The 19,827-nt window shown below is 43.2% G+C and overlaps 1 protein-coding gene across 2 annotated transcripts; it reads right to left on the bottom strand.

The window, feature by feature from the left end:
• Window positions 1-6: 6 nt before the first annotated feature.
• On the bottom strand, window positions 7-19,823 carry FKBP4 (FKBP prolyl isomerase 4). Of its 2 annotated transcripts, none has more exons than XM_064409883.1 (10): window positions 19,573-19,823; window positions 16,017-16,161; window positions 14,673-14,815; window positions 10,966-11,086; window positions 10,235-10,391; window positions 9,103-9,193; window positions 8,674-8,757; window positions 7,915-8,100; window positions 7,149-7,388; window positions 7-3,927 (listed from the first exon to the last, which is right to left on the bottom strand). In XM_064409883.1, the coding sequence occupies exons 1-10, from the start codon at window positions 19,654-19,656 to the stop codon at window positions 3,829-3,831; spliced, it is 1,350 nt and encodes a 449-aa protein (XP_064265953.1). In that variant the 5' UTR covers window positions 19,657-19,823; the 3' UTR covers window positions 7-3,828. The 2 variants fall into 2 exon arrangements, with proteins under 2 accessions (XP_064265953.1, XP_064265952.1); XM_064409882.1 differs by lacking the exon at window positions 19,573-19,823 and adding an exon at window positions 16,236-16,253.
• Between the last annotated feature and the right edge of the window lie 4 nt (window positions 19,824-19,827).

Below are 19,827 nucleotides of genomic sequence, written 5' to 3'. Positions count from 1 at the left end.
AGCGGGTGTGGTTTACAAAGTCAGGACAGTAGCTGTTTATTTTAAGCATTTCTTTTCTTTTTTTTTTTCCTCTATAAGGACATACATAACGAAGCTTATAGTTTACATGCATGACCTCACTCACAAATACCAGCATTGCCACCTTCTGCCGGCAACCAGACCCACTTTTATAGACAGCACGGAACAGCCGTTCAGCTGCCTGGACAGGGCATGTTTAGTGTCCTAAACACATTTACATTCTCAAACATTTCATAGTTTATGTAGTAACAACAAGGGCACAGTGGTACTTTCAGGACTACTCACGCTTAACAACAGATGCACCATTGACTAGATTTTTTTATAGATGTGCCACAGAAATCACTTTTTGCTTTCAGAAACATGTACAACTATCATGCCTGTAGATTTTTGAAAACTGCTGTTCAACAATTAGAAATTTATCATTAGGACTTGGCCCTACGCTTTAGCAGCAAAACCAGATTAAGCCACAAGAGGCTTTTATTTCCAGGAATAATTAGCAGCAAATCAAGGTATTTACTTGCTGAATAAGTACTCTGGCTTGGCATTCCTGTCCCCTTTAACTGTTTTTCTAGGTCTATAAATCCTTTCTTCTAACCCCAGCTGACACTCACAGTGTTGTTTCCCACAAGAGGGGGTAGTGCTTTGGTATGTTTGTCACATACACGGGGCTGTTGCTATAGTCAAAGCTCATGAAAATCACCCCATTACCTGGCAACCCTAAGGCTTTATTAGGCAAATGAAATCAGCATTTCCTTAAGTGAAGTGACCACCCAGGCATCTCTCTTGCCTCTGTCCTATCCCACCCAGCCCATGAGATTCAGCACTGCAGCTCCCAGCTCTCTGACCAAGCTCCAACCCAGCAGCAGGTGCTCAATTTGGTCTCTGGGGCCCAGGGACAGGACAATACTCCAAGCAGCCCTTGCTTGGTGACAGCTCCAGGGCCCGAGCTGGGCTGGCACTGCTGCAGGACAGGTACTGGCACTCCCCCAGGCCCCACGAGTTTAAGTGCTTACACAGTACTTGTGTTTCAGCAAAGGAGACCAGGAATTCACATTGTATTACATGTTTAAAGAGGGATACTCTCTGCAATATACACACAAATTCCAGCCCATGGCATGCCATGCAAAGACATCTTTCTCACCATAAAAACCTCCATTTATTTTAATCCGAGAGAAACAGATTTTCTACCTTTATTCTGCAGAGCAGGCAAAAAAATTGCTCCTTCTGCCCCGTCTCTAAACAGGACACTGGAGATGCTGAATTTAACACCACGTGACAGGATAAACAACACTTGAGTTTGAGTACTATGTTCCATGCCTTCAGACAAAAAAAGCTCACCCCAACCAAAAGCCCCCACAAAATTCAAAAGCACACCCACCCCCAAACAAGACACACAAACTGTAGAAAGAAGCAGAATACTTAGTAATAGCTTTCTTGTGAGATCTGGGTAAGCAGACATTAGAATCACTGAGGAGTTTGTAGTTCATTAAAAGTATTTGCAATATGTAAGCCATTATCCCTTACTTTCACTTCAAAGCCAGTCACTTTCAGATACATTGGTTTGGGCTTTTTTCCCTCTGGTCCAGTTTCACAATGTAGTGGGGTGAAGAGGAAGGTAGCAATATGAACATAGAACAGCCTCTATGCATAGGTTACAGAGTTGCTTTATGCACAGTGTCCAGCAACATAATTTTTCCCTTTTGCAAATATGGGTAAATACTGTATCAAATATTGTGGGAATTTTCTATGGTAATGAACAAACAACACAGAAGAATAATCAGGACACTGGCTATGTGGACAAGAAAACAGATCAAAGCACAGTATATTCTCTCGATTCTGTGCAAATTCCAATAAAAACCCACGAAAAGTTCAGTTTTCTTGAGTTGAATTGGAACTTTATTACTTAAGCTGTGACTTCACAGTCTTCATCTTCAGCAATTTGCAAAGAGGAGGCATACAAGAAAGGCTACAATACTTAATGGAAGGGACTCCCTACTGAACAGGGGGAAAGAGGGCAATCCCAAGGCAGAAGAACTGGGAGTGCCAATTTGTTCTTAAGTCTCGCATGATGACTCCTGAAAAAAGCTGATTGCTTGAAGCAAATCAAGGAAATAAATTTAGAAAGCAGAACCTGGGATTAAAGTAAGCTGGAACCAGAAAGAAAAACACTGATGACAAAACGGGGACTACCCACCTGTCAGCCTCAGCTCTGTGCCTGGGAAGATCGTGGAACAGATCCTCCTGGATGCTATGCTAAGGCACATGGGGGACAGGGAGGTGACCAGGGATAGCCAGCACGGCTTTACCAAGGGCAAGTCCCATCTGAGCAGCCTAGTGGCCTTCAGTGATGGAGTGACTCCATCAGTGAACAAGGGAAGGCTACAGGTGTCATTTACCTTCATTGCTGTAATTTTCTGCCTTAGAGACACAGTTCCCCACAACATCCTTCTCTCTGCACTGGACAGAGATGGATGCAGTGGGTGGACTGTTTGATGGGTAAGAAATTGGTTGCACGGTCACATCCACAGGCTAGTGGTCAACAGCTCAGCATCCCAAGGGACACCAGTGACAGGTGCGTCCCTCAGGGATCCATACTGGGACCAGTGTTACTATCATCTTTGTTAATGACATGGATGAAGGGGTAGAGTGCACCCTCAGCAAATCTGCAGGTGACACCAATCTGAGCAGTCCCCCTGACACACCTGAAGGACAGGATGGCACCCAGAGTGACCTGGACAAGCCTGAGAAGTGGGGCCATGTGAAACACATGAGGCTTCAATAAGGCCAAGTGCAAGGTGCTGCATCTGGGCTGGGCAACCCCTGGTATCAATAAAGGCTGGGGGATGAACATTTCCAGAGCAGCCCTGCCAAGAAGGATATGGGGGTGCTGTTGGATGAGAGGCTGGACATGAGCTGGCAATGTGCACTCACAGCCCAGAAGGCCAGATGCAACCTGGGCTGCATCCAAAGCAGTGTGGGCAGCTGGGGAGGGAGGGGATTTTAACCCTGTACTCTGCTGAGACCCCACCTGGAACACTGCATCCACCCCTGGGATCCCCAGCACAGGAAGGACATGGACCTTTTGGAGCAAGTCCAGAGGAGGCCCACCAAGATGATTAGAGGGATGAAGCACCTCTCCTTATGAGACAAGGCTGAGGGAACTGGAATTGTTCAACCTGGAAAAAGGAAGGCTTTGGGGTGACCAAACTGTGGCGTTCCAGTACCTTATAGGGAGCCTACAAGAAACATGGAGAGAGACTATTTACAAGGGCAAGTAGTGACAGCACAAAGGGGAATGGCTTCAAACTGAAAGAGGGCAGGTTAAGACTAGGTATTAGGATGAAATTCTTTACTCTGAGGGTGTTGAGGCACTGGAACAGGCTGCCCAGAGAAGCTGTAGATGGTCCATCCCTGGAAGTATCCAAGACCAGGCTGGATGGAGCTCTGAGAAACCTGGTCTAGTGAAGGGGGTCCCTGTCCACGGCAGGGGGGGTTAGAAATAGATCTTTGAGGTCCCTTCCAACTCAAGCCATTCTATGATTCTATGAAAATGCAAATAAAACAAGCAGAGCAAATCCAGACAAAACCCAAACAGTAACAGAGGCTGAATGAATAAATAAAGTCACCAGGATTAAACCAGATTTATGCTGCCACTCAGCTTCTTGAACAGCCACGTAAAGCTGTAACTGACTGTGGCATGGTGGCTTCAGCCTCTGCTCCCTTGAAGCCACTATCCAACCAGGTAGAAAAATAAAGGTCTAATTCACTGGAAATTCTTTCATTTACAAAACTAATGGAATAGGGGTTTTCTTATGCTTCTGCTTCAACTTCTGATTTATCTTCAACTCCATTCTGCGCATCTTTCATTTCTGCATCTTCAGTGTGGCTTGTCTGAAGAGTAGCAGATGACTAAATAGAGAGACAAAGAAAATATATTAATACGTTATACAAAATTGCTAGCACAAACACTGTTTGATTCTTACTACTTGGAAAGCTTGTCTGTCCTGCCAGACTGAATTAAGATATTAGGATCTTCAGCCAAGAGAAACCAAAAATTTTCATGCATCCAAGAAACCAGAAGCAGTGTAGAGGAGGCCAAAATGTAATACTGGTATTAGGTGGTTATGATTCTTTATGTGGCCTGCACCCACTTGCCACACAACAATTCCTTAGAAGTCTTTTAACTGAAATTCATTTATGAAGCTTCTGCAGGAACTGCTTTTGCCCTGCTTCAATATTAATGTCATCAATTTTCAGCCATTCCCATGGCCTACCCTGACCCAACTTGTATGAGGCACACTTGCACTCAGTATACAAAATATCTTTGTTGGACAGCTAGTTTTGGGAAGAGACACTTCAAACTTAACAACAGTGATTTGGATGTCCTGTGCAAGAGCCTAACTGGAAGAAAATATTATCTGAATGTGGCTGCTCTAAAGCTCTCTCCTTGTGCATCTTCCTCATAAAAAGGTGTGGAAGGCAGAGCCATGAGGTAGGGCCCCAAGGTTAGCTTTTACAATAGGACATAACCAGCACATCCTGACCTTGCAATAATTTTCAAGCACAGTAAGGGGAGGTAAAAATGTCTTGGCTTGCTCATCTCAAAACCTAGTGCAATGGAATTGCTATTCTACTTCAGCCCAGCATCTTGAGCCATTGTTTTACAATGATCTTAGATGAGAACCAAACAAAACCAAGCAAAGTCTTAAGCATACAATGCTGGAAGAGCGGAATGGGGGGGAAACAGGCAGAATCCTTAAAATCTTACACCAATTTGGCTGCAACACAAAACCACATTCATGTATCAAAGGTCAAATTTTCGTCCTTACAAGCATTCCACAAAGCACACAAAAATCTTCTCTCCACAGAAAATCTGTTAGCTACCAATCCTGGGCTTAAGATAAGGTGATAAACACCCTGACCTTCAAAAATTCACACTTTACATATGTGAACTTTTCAAAGTAATGAAAGGAACTACTGATGCAAGAGTGGCTGTTGAATTTAATGGACTGTGTCAGGAACATCAGAACTGCAATCCAAGCTATCTTCTTAGCAATCAGAAGACGTTTAGTAAACAAACTCTCTTCTCCAGAACTTTGAACTTCTACTACACCACCACTAACAGACACTGCTGGAACTAGGGTAAAGCAACACTATAAAAGCAGTAAGAGGAAAACAAGCTTTTCTTGAAAGAAAACTACCTCAAGACTGGCCTAGGGAGTAAGCACCCTTTACAGTTTATAGTTCCATCAATCCCACTTCATATAAAACCATATCCACTTAAGGCAGGCCAGATGGCTCACAGAAAAAAAAAACAAACAAACCAGAAACAGCACACTGCATATTCCAAGATCATCTAACTTGCTAGGAAGAATTCACCAGGCCAGTGGCATCCAGGCCTGTATCAGCAATAGTGTGTCCAGCAGGACCAGGGCAGAGATTGCCCTCCTGTACTTGACAATGGTGAGGCCACACCTCAAATCCTGTGTCCAGTGTTATATGCCAAACAATAACCCTTCATTTACATTTGGCTGGAGTCCAACCTAAAGGATTCCATCACTTTAAACTGATTCTATCCCAAGCAGATAGGGAAATTGGGACTAAGTGCCATGTTTTTCCAATGTCCCAAACAGTCTCCAGTGCAAAGACTACGAGTCTGCCTTTTGCCAATAATATTACTCTACCAATTATCTGTCTCAGGAGTTGAAGAAAGCTCAAGGCTTTTGAAGTTTTAGTGGGTATAGCTTGTTTCAGCAATCCACTCTTCCTATCTCAACAGATCTTCCTGTATCCCACACCTAGTGGAGGAAGCCAAATTCCCAGCAGCTGTGCTAGCTGAAGGGATCCTTCACAACAGAGCCTGACAGCTGGCAAGAAGTTAAGATGCCCAACATCTTAAAATAATTCTACAAATTAATTCTAAACATCTGAAATAATTCTACTTTAGTTGCTGTATCTTTATATTCCTGAGATTTTTTTATTAAAGCCTACCAAAATTAAGATACTGTGTGACTTTACATCACTGTGTCTAGAAGGAGAGAATACTTTCTTTTAAGCTCCAATACACAAGGACCATTGACATCAGGTTGTTTAGCTGAAAAGAGAAGAGACATTTGTCTCTTTTGTGAAGCATTTATGTAGGAAATCGTCAGCTGACAGTCTGAAATGGTTGAACTGTCAGGATACACTCATCTGAGGACACCATGCCTCTGGAAATACTCAATGACACGTTAACCAAAGGAAATTAATGTACCAGTATCTGGCAATTTTTAATGTTCTCCATGCTTATTCTGGAAAGGTGAAAACAACCTCACAAGATAGAAGCTTCTGTACTCCCCACTGTTACTGAGGAAATTTGAGTCTGACATAAATCCCAGATTTGTCTGAGAAGTTACAGTTCCATCTTGTCCTTCTAGACCATCAGATTTAAGGAAAAGAACCAGAAGATTTTCTTAGGATATGTGATTCTCACCAGTAACTTGAAATGTTTGTTGCTAGCTAATACAATCTTGTTATAACCTGTATTCACTTACTGCCATTATTAACTGAACTAGCATTTACTAAAATTCTAGTGAAAGCTTATTAGGAAAACCATCCATACAGCAGAATAATCAATCTTCTGACACTTCATAATCTATCTGTGACATTTGTAATGGAGACCATCAACCACACCCTAATGTCTCCATGAGAAGCAAGATGGTGCTCAGCACCTTCTGTATGACAGACACAAGCTCTCACTAGATGGGCAACCCAGGCACCAGAACAGCCTGCTCTTTGCAACAGATTCTAGAGGAATAGGTGCTTTTTCCACTTCTAGAACATTGTCATGTTTGCATCTCATCACTTCAACTGCCTTCTGATTAACACTGGTCTGTTGCAAATTCAGTTGAAATAGACAAAAGCTTTCTGTGCAATGGTTGGTACTCCTGGTTTTCCTGTCCGAACAAGATGACCTAATAATTTGGACTGTTGGCATTTTTGAGTTCCATCCCTGCTCCCCAAAGCAGTGTTCTACTTGAGTGTTCTCCTGCTATAATTATTTGTAGTAAGAAGCAAGGTGAGTACCTAAACCACTGTTGGTTGTCTTACACGACACCACTTCCTGTAACCTTCGGAGTAGCGTTACTTACCTTTAAGTCTTTGTCTGCGAGCCTTTGGAACATGTTGGCGTACATCTTCTTCTCCTTCTCATGCTGCTCCCGTATTTTTTGCTGACAAGTCACCAGTTGCACTTTGGCAGCTTTGTTACTTGGATAAAGTTGAATCACTTTCTGGAAATCTGCTCGGGCCAACTCAAAGTCATTGACAGCCAAGTGAGCTTCTCCACGCCGGAAAAGGCCTTTTTCATTGTTGCTATCCAATTCGAGTGCCTGCATTCAGAAAAACCAAAACCACACTCAGTAATTATTTTTCTTTTATAAAAATTATATGCAGTCAGAACACCAGTGACTGCTAGGAACTGTACCTTCCGATGTAGACTTATGAGTCTTGTCAGGGCTTACTAATAAAGTCAGTGGAATACAGCAGAAGTAAGCACAAAGAGGAATGAATATCGTAGGCTATTTGACAAGAAAACCAGCAAGTCTAAGATTTAGTCAGGAAGTAATCCTGCTCTTTGAAAGGACTTTGCCAACATGACTACATCTCAAGTGTTCCTTATTTCTAAATACTTGAATATTCTCAATGTGGCAGCAAGTTAGGAAAAGATACTCAAAGGGCACTAATCATGACAATAATCTGCTGGATATTTTTAGTGCACTAAAAATTCCATACTACCCAAATAGCAGCTGGTAAGAAAGACCAAACATCACACTGGCCTGTTGTCCCTAAAATGTTTAAAGCAAGACAAAATGTCAGACTGCTTGTGCAGTTTAAGAATAAATGAACTCCTACTACCTTGTTGCAGTTCTCCAAAGCCTGGGAGTATTCCTTTAGCTTGAGATGGCACATGGCTAAGTTAAGGTGGGCAGCAAGCCTCAGGCTTTTGGCTTTTGATTCCTCCTCCTCGGAGAGTCCCGACTCGTGCTCCAGCCATGACACAATCTTCTTATACTGTAATGCTGCCCGCTTGTATTTCCCCTCCTGTTAACAAGGCAGCTCAATTATCACACAGCTCATCACAGGAACCTTTATCTCCCTCTCGTCCCTTTTGCCTGCTGTGAGCAATACATCTAAAAAACCTTTCCATTTGATCTATCATCAAAAATACTTCTGAGAGCCATTCCTGCACAGGATCAGAAAATCTTTAGGAGTAATTAACTGGTTCCCCACTAGAGCTAGGGGTATATGCCAGCATTGATATTTCACTGAACTCCTACCTTTATATTCAACTTTTGATGCAAAAATAAGGTAAGATGGGAAATTCTCAAAATGCAATACAAAGATAATAGGAAACTCTTCCTTTAGCTACTGAAATACCCTACAGTGTTATCTGTAGATACAGCAAACAGCTTTAATAAAGAGCTCCCTGCAGAGTTAGTTCTTTGGATAATCCAACCGAGTTTCTTTTTTTTTAAGACACATTCCCCTCCAGCTCTCCCTGTAAAATCTCACAGAATACCATGAAATACCAGAAATTACAGAAGCTGTAAACATCATTATAAACTCACAGCATGGACCAAGAAATGCTATTATTACTTGGGGACTGTAACTCACCTTGAAGTACTGAGTGCCTCTCTCCTTCACAATACTGCTCTGTTCCAACTTCTCATCCGTGTTCATTTCCCAGGACTCCTTAGCCTACCCAAACAGGAACAGTTCCAGTCAACTTCACTACAACTTCTAGGGAAATCAAGTAGCTATGCTGTTTCCTACTAACAGTATGGTTGACGTAAATCTGGCAAAGCAGAGCTTTGCACTGCTAACAGAAACCAGCCTAGAGCACGAGAGATGGCAACAGACAGGGATACAGAAAGAATAAGGACCATTTCAGCCAAGAGCTCTCAGCATGTCATCATCATCTCTGGCAACAGTGGCCTGCCTGTTTCACATCACCATTCAAGGATTCCATTGTCATCGTTTAAGCTGCACTCTCACTTCTTCCCCACCCTTGGATCTCTTTGGGATTTCATCTCTTGTTCTCACCTTTTCAAAGCTTTTGAGTTTCACTTCATACTGCAGCTCTGCATCTGGAGGGATCTTAAATTTCTCATTCCCAGCACTTCCAAAACCATAGCTGTAAAATGGAGGTGGGGAGGGAAAAATAAAAATTATAGCATTCAAAACTATCCATCCAGCTATATTTGCTACATAGGAAGATGGAGACAAAAACCCCCATGCAAATTTGGGATGCACATAAATTATTATTACAAGGCAAAGGCTTGATGAATTCTAGGTACAATTCTAAAATTAGCAAATACAAGGTAGAAGAAAGTAAGAGAAAACTAGTATTAACTTCATTAATCTTTCAACAGCTCCTATTATTTTGTTAGGTTTTTAGTTTACTTTAAGGAAAAGCAAGTAACCCCTTCATCAAAAAAAAAAAAAGCCAAACCAAAACAACCGGCTTTCAAATTACAATTATCATATTTAATATTCATGGTCTGAAACTGAGTGTTGCATTTAGAGCACCTGTACTTTAGTTCTATTCTTAGAAAAGCAAAGAGAATAAATACCAAGATTAGGTGAGCAGCTGTACACTTAACACACTGCTAACCAGCTGGTAAACAGGAAATGCTTACAGAAAGGTACTGCAATGCAACTCCAGTAAGAGCTGCACATTAGCAGGAGAACTCTCTAGACCACATTACTTTCCTTTCCTGCTCCCATCAGGCTCAGTTACATTAAATAAAAAAAAACTCAACAGAAAATGAAATAAAGTTTGATGAAAACAGTCTGTGTAATTCCACTTGTTTCAGATGCAAAGAGTTTCTCACTATAAAGAGAAAATTCTGCCTACATCCAAGTCTATATATGCACTGTTTTACAGTAATCAGTCATGAAGAAGGATCACAAAAATCCATGTTAAAGAGCAACAACGTTTTCCAGAAAAATTCAGAGGTCAACATTACAGAGACTTAAGTAAATTTTTTCTGGACTGCTACTGCTCCACTATGAAGAGGCAAACCATGATATTTCTCATACATAAATTTCTGGGGCTAATCCAAGTTTTTACCACAGTGATGAAAAAAGCTGAAAGGCATTGTAATGAAATATTTCTTTCTTGCCAGATGATTAGTATAAGCCCTTCCTGTATCAAACACCAGAAACAGCATACCTGGGCTTGAGATAGAACACAGACTCCTCTGATTTCTCCATTTTCTGAATTGCTTTCTCCAGACCATGAGGAATATCGAAGTTTTCCCCTTCTCCAATCTCAAACCGCAACTCCCGCTTGTCAAAAACACGATCTCCATGTCGGCCTTCAAACTGGACTGGTAACAAAAACCAGAACAACAGAGAGAGAAATCAGGAGGTATCTATGTATGGCACTGGGCAGGTACCCAGGAGTGCACAAGGAGTTCTGTACAGGCAGGCAGCACAAGCGCAAGTGCCAAAGCCTCCTTCTGAAGAGTCTTTTCTCTTTTAGCAGCTACCTATGGCATGGCAGCTACTGGCAGCAAACAGAATTTCTACTGTTCAATTTAACAACCCCTCTTTTTTTGTTGTTCATTTAAGTGTTTGTTTTTCCCACTCTGACAAGTGCCAGAATGACTTCCCCTTTTGTTACTCAGCATATGGAAATACTTTATGAGACTCAATCACCTTTTGTCATCAGATAAGCACTTCAACAGATTCAGTATCACCAGAAAACACAGTTGCTGCTGGAAAATGTAAGCCTTGCTAGAAACAGGAGAAGGAAAGCTTACTCTAGGCTGTTAAGTTACTTGGTAGAGAAAAAAGAAGCCAAGTATTCCTCTCCCTCAGGACATGCAGTTGTAGATGGTAAAAAGGTTCTGCCATCCCTCACTGCAAATCCATTCAGTATTCATGTAACAACACACTTACTCTCTACAAGTGCATCCTCATTGGGCCTGGAATAACCCTCCCCTTTTTTACGGATTCTTCGGATGATGCCACCATCTTCTTCATCAGTGAGATCCTCCCCCTTGAACTCAAAAAGTTCTATCTGTGGAGGGAAGAAAAGCCTTGTATTTATTCTTATTGGACCAATTTAGTAATGCAGGATTTATTCTCCAGAGATCTTTGAATCTAGTTACAAAAGTATTTGTCATTGCTGCTATGAAGTGAAGAAAAGAAAATATCATATCCTGTTTTTGAGTAAAACAATAGTGAAAACTATTCCCAAGCACAAAAAAGCAAGCCATTATAATCAGCATTGTTTAGACAACCTCATTAAAAAAAAAAGTTCAGAGCTAATGCTGTGGAGGTTCCTGACACTGGACTTGAGATAACTGGAATGCAAAAGGAACTGAATATCCACCAGTACTTCCACTTTTTATTTTAATTGATACCTAGTAACAGATAATATTCTGGTCTTTCTTTTCAATCAGTCTTAAAAAAGTAATTCCTGAACACCCTACTGATGACCATACGGGTGTGTACCTCCCCCTCCCCTCTTTTTTTCCTTTTTTTTTACCTCAGCCTGAAAAATACTATTCTGTGTAATAATCTAGCTATTTATATTGCTCAGCAAAAGTAATCATGAAGAAGAAAAAACAAAACCACCACCAGATCAAAAAAAGAAAAGAACTTCCAAATCAGAGGACATGCATTACTTCTTGTCATAAACACTGGTGTGATGACACAGGGACAAAAATCTCCTAATACAAGTTCTAAAGGATCTTTTGTAAAGCAACTTGTACAAAATTTTGGTATGGGGATAGTCACTTGCAAAAGAATCCTGCTGATACTGTGTTAAGTAATAAAAAATAAACCTAGGTAAAACTAAGAGTGGAAACTTAAAGAGACTTTAGCTGCTTGAGAGTCATACTAGCCAGAAACTACTTTAACCTAATAAACTCGGGAAAATTTTCTGGATCTAAGTTCCAACCCACACCCCCAATCAGGACACACCCAGCACTGCTGACTTGTTGCAGCCAGTGAGCCCCAGGCTATTTTGTTAGGGAAGCACAAAACCATCACAGGCAGCTTTGGTCCTTTTCCTTCTCCCCACTTCCCTGCAACATAACTGCTCAGGCAGGCATTAGGGGATATCAAAAGTCATCAATGAAACACTACTTTTATCTAAAAGCATACCCAGAAAATGGAGGGGCCAGACTGGCAGCATCAAGAGAAGTCCAGTGGGAAGTGAGTAACCTGGATGACTGCATGGGATGGACTCAGGAGTAGCCTGATGGACCAAATCCCATCTTGTAGTTCATGCTTTTATTTACCCCAATCTTAGGTATTACCTCTTGTGGAAGGACAATGAAAGCTTCTCTGCTTTCTGCTGTCCACCTGCATCCATTGTAGTACTGCCCTTAAGAACGCCCCACTGTGCTGCCTAGGTAGAAGGCCATGAGCTTTTAGCTTGCACTTCAATCATCAGCTGAGCCCTGATTACACCTGGTATCACTTGCATAGGAGCACACAGCACTGCAGCATGTGTAGTTTGATCCAATACAACTAAGCCATGAATAACGTCAGATTTCTATGTAAGAAAATGCTGGTTTTGAACAGCTCTTCATGACACTCTTTTTCAGAAATAATGGTATTAATTTTGATGCACTCAAAGGGAGTAAGCTGTAACCCCTTAGGGGACACTACCTGCTAGCAATATTTTTTTAATCCTTCCACACATAATATATCTTTAATCCTATTACTCACAAGTCCATGAAAAAAAAAGAAATGCAAATACACTATCCAAATGCAAAGCAAATTCAATATCCAATTATGTGAAGGCCCATGGCACCTGGCCTGTATCAGCAATGGTGTGGCCAGGATCAGGGCACTGATTGTCGCCCTGTACTAGGCACTGGTGAGGCCACACCTCAAATCCTGTGTTCAGTTTTGGGCCTTTCAGCTCAGGAAGGACACTGAGGTGCTGGAGTGTGTCCAGAGAAGGGCAAGAGAGCTGGTGAAGGGTCTGGAGCACAAGTCCCATGACGAGCTGCTTGAGAGAGCTGGGAGTGTTTAGCCTGGAGAGAAAGATGGGGGAACTTTGGGGGGAACCATCTCATTTTCTACAACTCCCTGAAAGGAGGCTGTTGCCAGATGGGGTCAGTCCCTTCTTCCAAGTAACAAGTCACAGAACAAGAGGAAATGGCCTCAAGGTGCACCAGGGGAGGTTTAGAATGGATATTAGCATTAGACAGGCTGCCCAGGGAAGTGGGTGAGTCACCCTCCCGGGAGGTATTTGGGTGTAGATGTGGTACTGGGTTGGGTTAATGGTTTACTGATGGACTTGGCAGTGTCAGATTTATGACTGGACCCAATGGTCTTGATGGTTTTTTCCAACCTAAATAACTCTATGTATAATTTACCCTTCATAACAGATGCTCATTGTTTCCAAAAAAATCTAAACAGACTTTGAGTCTTTGAATAACTCCATGAGCTATTTTCACATTTCTCAGATATTAGATAAAACATTCTATCTCAGAGCAATCATCAGTTTTAAAGCTTTCCTTATACCCCCAATTGTAGGATTCTATTCCATTGATTAAGTGCTTTAGAGCAAAGTAATTTTAAAAACTGCACTCAAGAAAAGAGTGTGCCTTCTCTCAGGTAGAATTTATTTTGAAACAACTGTTGGCAAATTGAACTGTTTCAACATTAAGAAAAATCCATCCTCTCCAAACGCTGTTGAGACTGTCAGGGTATGCTCCAGAAACAGCTTTAATGTCATCCTACATGGAAAAATCAAATACAAGTCTCAGCATTCTGAGCAACCATTCTCACTTCTGAAATAACACACAAGAGACAGCTGCTGTTTCCACCCCCTTTGGGGAAGATGTGGGGGAAAATTACTTTTAAGGTCAGTAGGAAATAAAATCTCTCCTCTCCTGGTGAGGCTGAGACACCAAGGATAACTGGCTCCATGCAGCTACCCAACTCAAGACAGCCAAGTCAGTCACAAGCACTCAGTGAATGCACAGGACTTCATCTATGGGGACAAGATTGATCAGTGTAGCCTGGATGTGCAGAGAGACTTTGGCAATGAACCATCAACCTGAATCCAAACTGGTTTTATGGTGCTTTGAGGCTGACTGAAACCTCAGTTCTACAGAAAAAGAGTTCATAATTGCAGGGCTGTTCAAATATTGTATTCCAGCAGTTTACATGGGGCAATTACCTCTGCTCTCCCTGAAACAGCTCATAAGAGGTAATGTTAATGTTGTAAAGACAACACAAGTAAAAAAATGTATAATTGAGGGCATTAACTGTTCTTCCTGTTGTTGAATACCTCACAACATTTAATATAACATTACTTGAGTGTTATGAAGTGGATTAAAGATTTAATTTTAACAACTTCAGTTTATCACTGAAATAGTTTGCCCTCCCAGCCTGCACTTTACTGCGGCAAATTACTCTGTAACTGCAGAATTACAACTGAACACTGAAGATCATTCAAGTGTTTTAAAAACTCAGAATGGAACCCAAGCCATTACAGAGCAGTGGCAGCCAGACTAAACTTCTGTTCATGCTACTCAAAACAGACCATATTATTTTCCTTAGAAAATGTACTGTTCTGAAAAGACATTGCATCACACATATTTTCAAGCATATAGTTTTAGTGACCATCTCTCACTTACCTCAAAAATCAGTGTAGCATTGGGAGGTATCTTTGGGGGGCTCCCAGCTGAGCCATAGGCATATTCTGGCTTACATGTAATCCGACAGATTTCACCAATCTTCATAGTGGCCACAGCAATGTCCCATGCTTTGATCACCTCACCTGTACAAGTCAAATGCCAATCACATGAAAGGCATGATCAGGCGAAACTGAGCATCATCACTTTTAGTATACAAAAGCTAAGGCAGCAGAAATACTTGTACTCACTCACGCTTATGTACATCAGTTTTAAGCCTAATCAAATTCTGAAGCTTCCCAGGGACCCAAATTTGGCCCAAGCATTTGTTCATTCCAGGTGTAACAACTCTTTTCATAGAATAACAGAAGACAGACACCAGCTGAAGTGCTTGGCACAGTCCCAAGTGTGAGGAAGTAACAATAAACTCTTCCGAGAGGAAGGCCTTAGGGTGAGAGATTGCCTGCTCCTGTTTTGAAAACAATCCAAACCAACAGCCTTTTCTGTTCATACTTTATCAGCTGGCAAAGAACAGCACCAGTGGTAACTAAAAGTTACTACTTTCTTCCTCCTTTCTGTTACAAATGTGTGTAACATTTCTTTGAAAGGGAAGAAAAGCTGTAACAAACTGCCCCCTCTCTTCCTCAAGCTGTCCTGATTGCGGCTCCTTTTGACCCATCAAGTACACTTTCTATTAGTCTTGTATTAATAGGTACGCTTAATATCATCTCCAATTGCAGTACAATTAATTTATTTCTTTTTAAAAAGCAGGTATTATCTATTTTTTAAAAAGCAAAAGGTAAGGAACTTGAGGGAAGAATACAAGATTGAGTAATATTGTTGCAGGACCAATGATGCTCAGACTTTCAAAAAGGAAAGATTTTTATAATGAAGAGATGCACTGCTCAAAGACTCCTATTTGGGTTAACTTCAGAATTTTGTGGAAAAGAGAGTGTGTTTCATCATAAGACAGCAACCACTGAGTACCCTGCCCCAGTATCTGGTCACAATTAAGCACTCCTGAACTGAGGTCTGCCCCCCAGAAAAACCCCAACCAAAAAAATGCATATTCTGGCTATTTAACTGCCCTTTATTTCTACATTTCAGAATAGATTTACTCCCCTGGAGCGCTTTGTCTGAGGCCTGTGAATTCTTCAGCAGGCCTTTTAAGGGGCTACACAGTTCTCTCATTCAGAAAAATCTCCAAGACATTCTGATGGGGCCATTCTAAGAGAATAAACTCTGAAAACAAGTTGAAGCGGCAGTTTTGAAAAGCAAATGAGCCACACAAGGAAATCCCATCTCGATTATTACAAAAACTGATCAGCACCAAACACAAGATATTACCTTTCCCCAAGTCAAATGAGAATTTGTCTTTTCTGTCCAGACTGGAGTCAAATTTTGTGCCATCAAGAAGCCAGCCCGTGTAATGGACGGTCACCTTATCACCTATCATCGGAGACTCTGTCCCACTGCCTTCTCTCTTGACAGCCTGGGGAAAACAGCAATTAGCATTAACATCACAGAAATCAATCTGCCTGCCCACTGGATATGAATCACAAATACCTAGATATGTGTGTTATCATCCTTAGTAGACAAAGGATTTGCAGGTTTCTTTCAGTCACCTGGAAATGGACTGGCTGTTCTTTCTGCAGATTAGCAGTGCTGCAAATGCAGAACCTCAAGATGGCTGTGCTGTGATACAAGAATTTAACAGGCAACAGTTGGCACCAGCTTACAGATCTCTGCATTAGGCAGGGTTTTTTCTTCTTTATTCAAGCATTTGCCTCATCACCTCTCTATCATCACACCCGAGTTCAGTGTTCTAGGCAAAGCACTTAAACAAGAGAACGAGGTGGTTCTTTCCATGCAAAGTCTATTCCAACATGTAATCTGAAATTATTCAAGTCAAACCAAGCAGTTTAACAAAGGTTTGCAGTGTCTCACCCCAAGCAGGTTAGTTCTATCAGTCCACAGAGTAACACTGAAAAATTATATATTGCAAGAATTTTGTCTCCCCACAATTCTGACACGGATGGTCAGCACCCCCATCTCACATACAGCTGTAAGGATTTGATTTTCTTCTCAGGGGTTCCCTAGCCTGCCCAGCAAGACAAGGATTAAATGAATATACGCTACTCAGAAAGTGGGGACAATCTCTCTCGTGTTCATTTGAAGCTTACATAAAATTAGAGAATAATAGTGACATATCTCACAGGCAAGGATGTGAGGCCTTGCCCATAACAGGATTCCTGAGGTTCAGATTTGAATTTCTCCCAATACAGATTGAAACCAGCTAGCCCTAAGCCAAAGTTCTGCATTATCTTAGCCAGGCAAAACGGGACCAAGGGAGGACCCTATTTGCTTGCACCATGAAGAGCTGGGAAACATTCTGTTATAGAAGATAACATCTATTCAAGGGCAGTTACAGGGCATCCCTCCTTTAAATGTCATGTTTCTATATCAATCATGTTTTTCACTGAAGGATGCAGACTTTTGTGAGTCTCCTCCATAAATTTCAGTTTCCTGCGACCCACCACTGTCAATCTCCCACCTGCCCTCCCACCATCCCTTCCACTGACTATCCAACTGACATGCCAGGACCCTCCATCCAAAACTGAAGCTTCACCACCGACAGCTTCTGCCAGACTAACAAGCTGAAAGCACCTCACTGAAAGCATAAAACAAAAAATACCCCCACAAACAAACCAAATCTAGAAAAAATCCTGGCTGCTTGTTTTCTAAGGGAAGGATGCTCAGCAGGAAAAGGGATACCTGATCTCACACAGCATACCATCCCTTTACCCCAGCACCACGGCCAGTTATTAGCGTTACAAAACTAATCTGTCGATGTCTCCCCAAGGAAGGCAGAAGTTCAAGCAACCATTCTTCACAGAGATTAGGAAACATGTAAGTATGAGAAAAACACATGAATCAGGTAAGCAACCTGACCTACATCACAGTGAGCAGATGCAATTTGCAAATCTGCACAAAGCAGATGCAAACTAGCACTCTAAAGCAGCCAGTCTGATGCAATTTTGAAAAACTGACTGCATTTAATGGAAATTTACCCAACTTTATCAAATGCCATATTCTTGTAGTGCCATAGCAAGGTACTCTAGAGTAACAAATATCTCATTTGCATTATTTATACAGTTTATTCTTTTGCATTTGTTCCATTTTGAAGAGACAAAAGTTTCACTTGTAAATATGGCAACCCTATTTCCTTTTCAGATGGAGAAACAGGATTTTTCAGTTCATACGGCATTTCAAATAGTTTCTTTCCAAACTTAATTACTTATTCTAGGAATTGTGCAAGTATATGCAGCAACATCAGGTAAAAAAATGTGGATACTATTCTAATATACAGCTAATAAGCGAATAAACATGCTATTGAAATCACTGCAACAATACCAGTACAAAATTGGTGTAGGTTGGTTCAGAGCTAGATGCTTGATTTCAATAGATGCATTTTGCACTCCATGTCCATTTTACGTACTCCATTACGTAAAAATAAAATCCATGAAGGCTGGACTTTGTGACCTCTCTGGTATTTTACTTGTCATTGTGATATCTTATTTGGGATTTTCACAACCTCACTTCATTTGTTAGTGTTTTCTACTCCCCTCCTCCATAAAAAAAACAAACCAAACAACCCAAAAAGCACCTGCTGCTTCTCCATCAGCAAAAAGTAGGTACTGCATGAATCAGGCAGACCCCACCACCCTTCTACCACGTTCAAGGGATATGGGCTGCGGGAGACCTGGGCAGCCATGCAGATGAGAACTCTGACCTGATACTGTACTATGAGCAAAACCCAAAAAATCACACCTAAACATGCTAGCAGGAAATATGGAAAAGCAGAAATATAGCAGCCAACATCTCTAATCTGCTCCCTGATACCCCTCCTGAACGGGAGACAGCGCCTCCCTAATGAACCCAGAATTTAGAAGGCTCTAAAGGTTAAACCCAGAATTTTGCCATTGCTGTGGCGTCCCTTTCTCCTCCTGAACACCGTAACTTCGAAATATTACGGTGGTTGAATAACGCTTCTAAATAATCGCTGAAGTTTTTAGCAGAGCCTAGGGAAGTTTCTAGAGATATGGAGATAGGCAACGTCTGACAGAGGAAGTTCGCGCAACTCCCCCTCAGTACAAATCCCGCTGCCCTTATCGCCTGCCTTCCCAGTACAAAGGAGAGCAGCCTCTCTGCCTCGGCCACGTCGGGGACCTGTCCGGGGATCGGCCCGGGGACCTGCCCGGCCGCCGGCCCAGCGGCACCGAGGGGCGGCCGGGCCGCTCCGGCCGCCGGACCGCGCACCCCGGGCCCGGGGCCGAGGCCGAGGCACGGCCGGGCACGGCGGCGACGGGCACCGAGCGCACGTGCCCTGCCGGGGCTCCATCTTTAATTCCCGGCCCCGGACACGTGCTGGGGGGGCGGGGATGGACCCGGACCCCCACAAGCCAAGACACAGACCCCGGCCCGCCTCCCCCTCCTGCATCTTCCCCTAAACGGCTGAGGAAAGCCCAAACGCAGGGGGAAGCGCCTTTTCGGTGCACAGCCCCCCCGTGACCCCGAGCTCTCCCGGCGGGCAGCCCGGGCTCCAGCTCGCCCCGGGAGGTGCGGGGAGCCCCCGCAGCCAGCCGGGCAGCGCTTGCGCAGCCGGGGCGCGCTCCCGCCCTCCGCCGCTGTTGTTCAACCGCCCGCGCTGCGCCAGCCCTGCCTGGATACCCGGGGACCGCCTCGTCCCCTTCCCCGCGGGGCACACAATGGGCTCGGTAGGGCCAGGGCGCCCCGGGGAGCACCCGCTCGCAGGCTAAGAGGAATGCCCCCGCTCCCCGCAGGCGCGGGGACCCCCCCGAGCTAGTGCGGAGGGTGGGGATGGGGAACAGCCGCCCGGTACCTTGAGGACGCCCTCATCCTGCTTGGGAGTGATGTCCACCCCTTCCAGGGGAGCTCCGTCCGCTTTCATCTCCTCCGCCGTCATGTCGCCTGCCGCTGCCACCTCTGCACAGGGAAGGGCCGCCTGGCGGGCTCGGGGCTGCGGGGAGGGCCGGGATGAGGCTGCGATAGCGCCTGGCTGCGCCTCCGGCTCCGGGCAGCGCGGGTGGGGGCAGGCGCCACACGCCTCCTTCCCTGCTGCTCTCGCCGCAGCGCC

Source organism: Passer domesticus, chromosome 2 (genome assembly GCF_036417665.1).
Source record: "Passer domesticus isolate bPasDom1 chromosome 2, bPasDom1.hap1, whole genome shotgun sequence".
NCBI classification, from domain to species: Eukaryota; Metazoa; Chordata; class Aves; order Passeriformes; family Passeridae; genus Passer; species Passer domesticus.
Note: the sequence above shows the minus strand (reverse complement) of the source record. Positions and strands in the feature narration are given on the sequence as shown.

Bases quoted from the DNA above. Each gene is read 5' to 3' on its own strand.
- FKBP4 (XM_064409883.1), bottom strand. From the start codon at position 19,656: ATGACGGCGGAGGAGATGAAAGCGGACGGAGCTCCCCTGGAAGGGGTG. The intron at 14,816-16,016 runs GTAATATCTTGT...TGACTTGTACAG, and splicing joins CTCATTTGACTTGGGGAAAG to GTGAGGTGATCAAAGCATGG. The intron at 9,194-10,234 runs GTATGCTGTTTC...TCCATTTTACAG, and splicing joins GTGTTCTATCTCAAGCCCAG to CTATGGTTTTGGAAGTGCTG.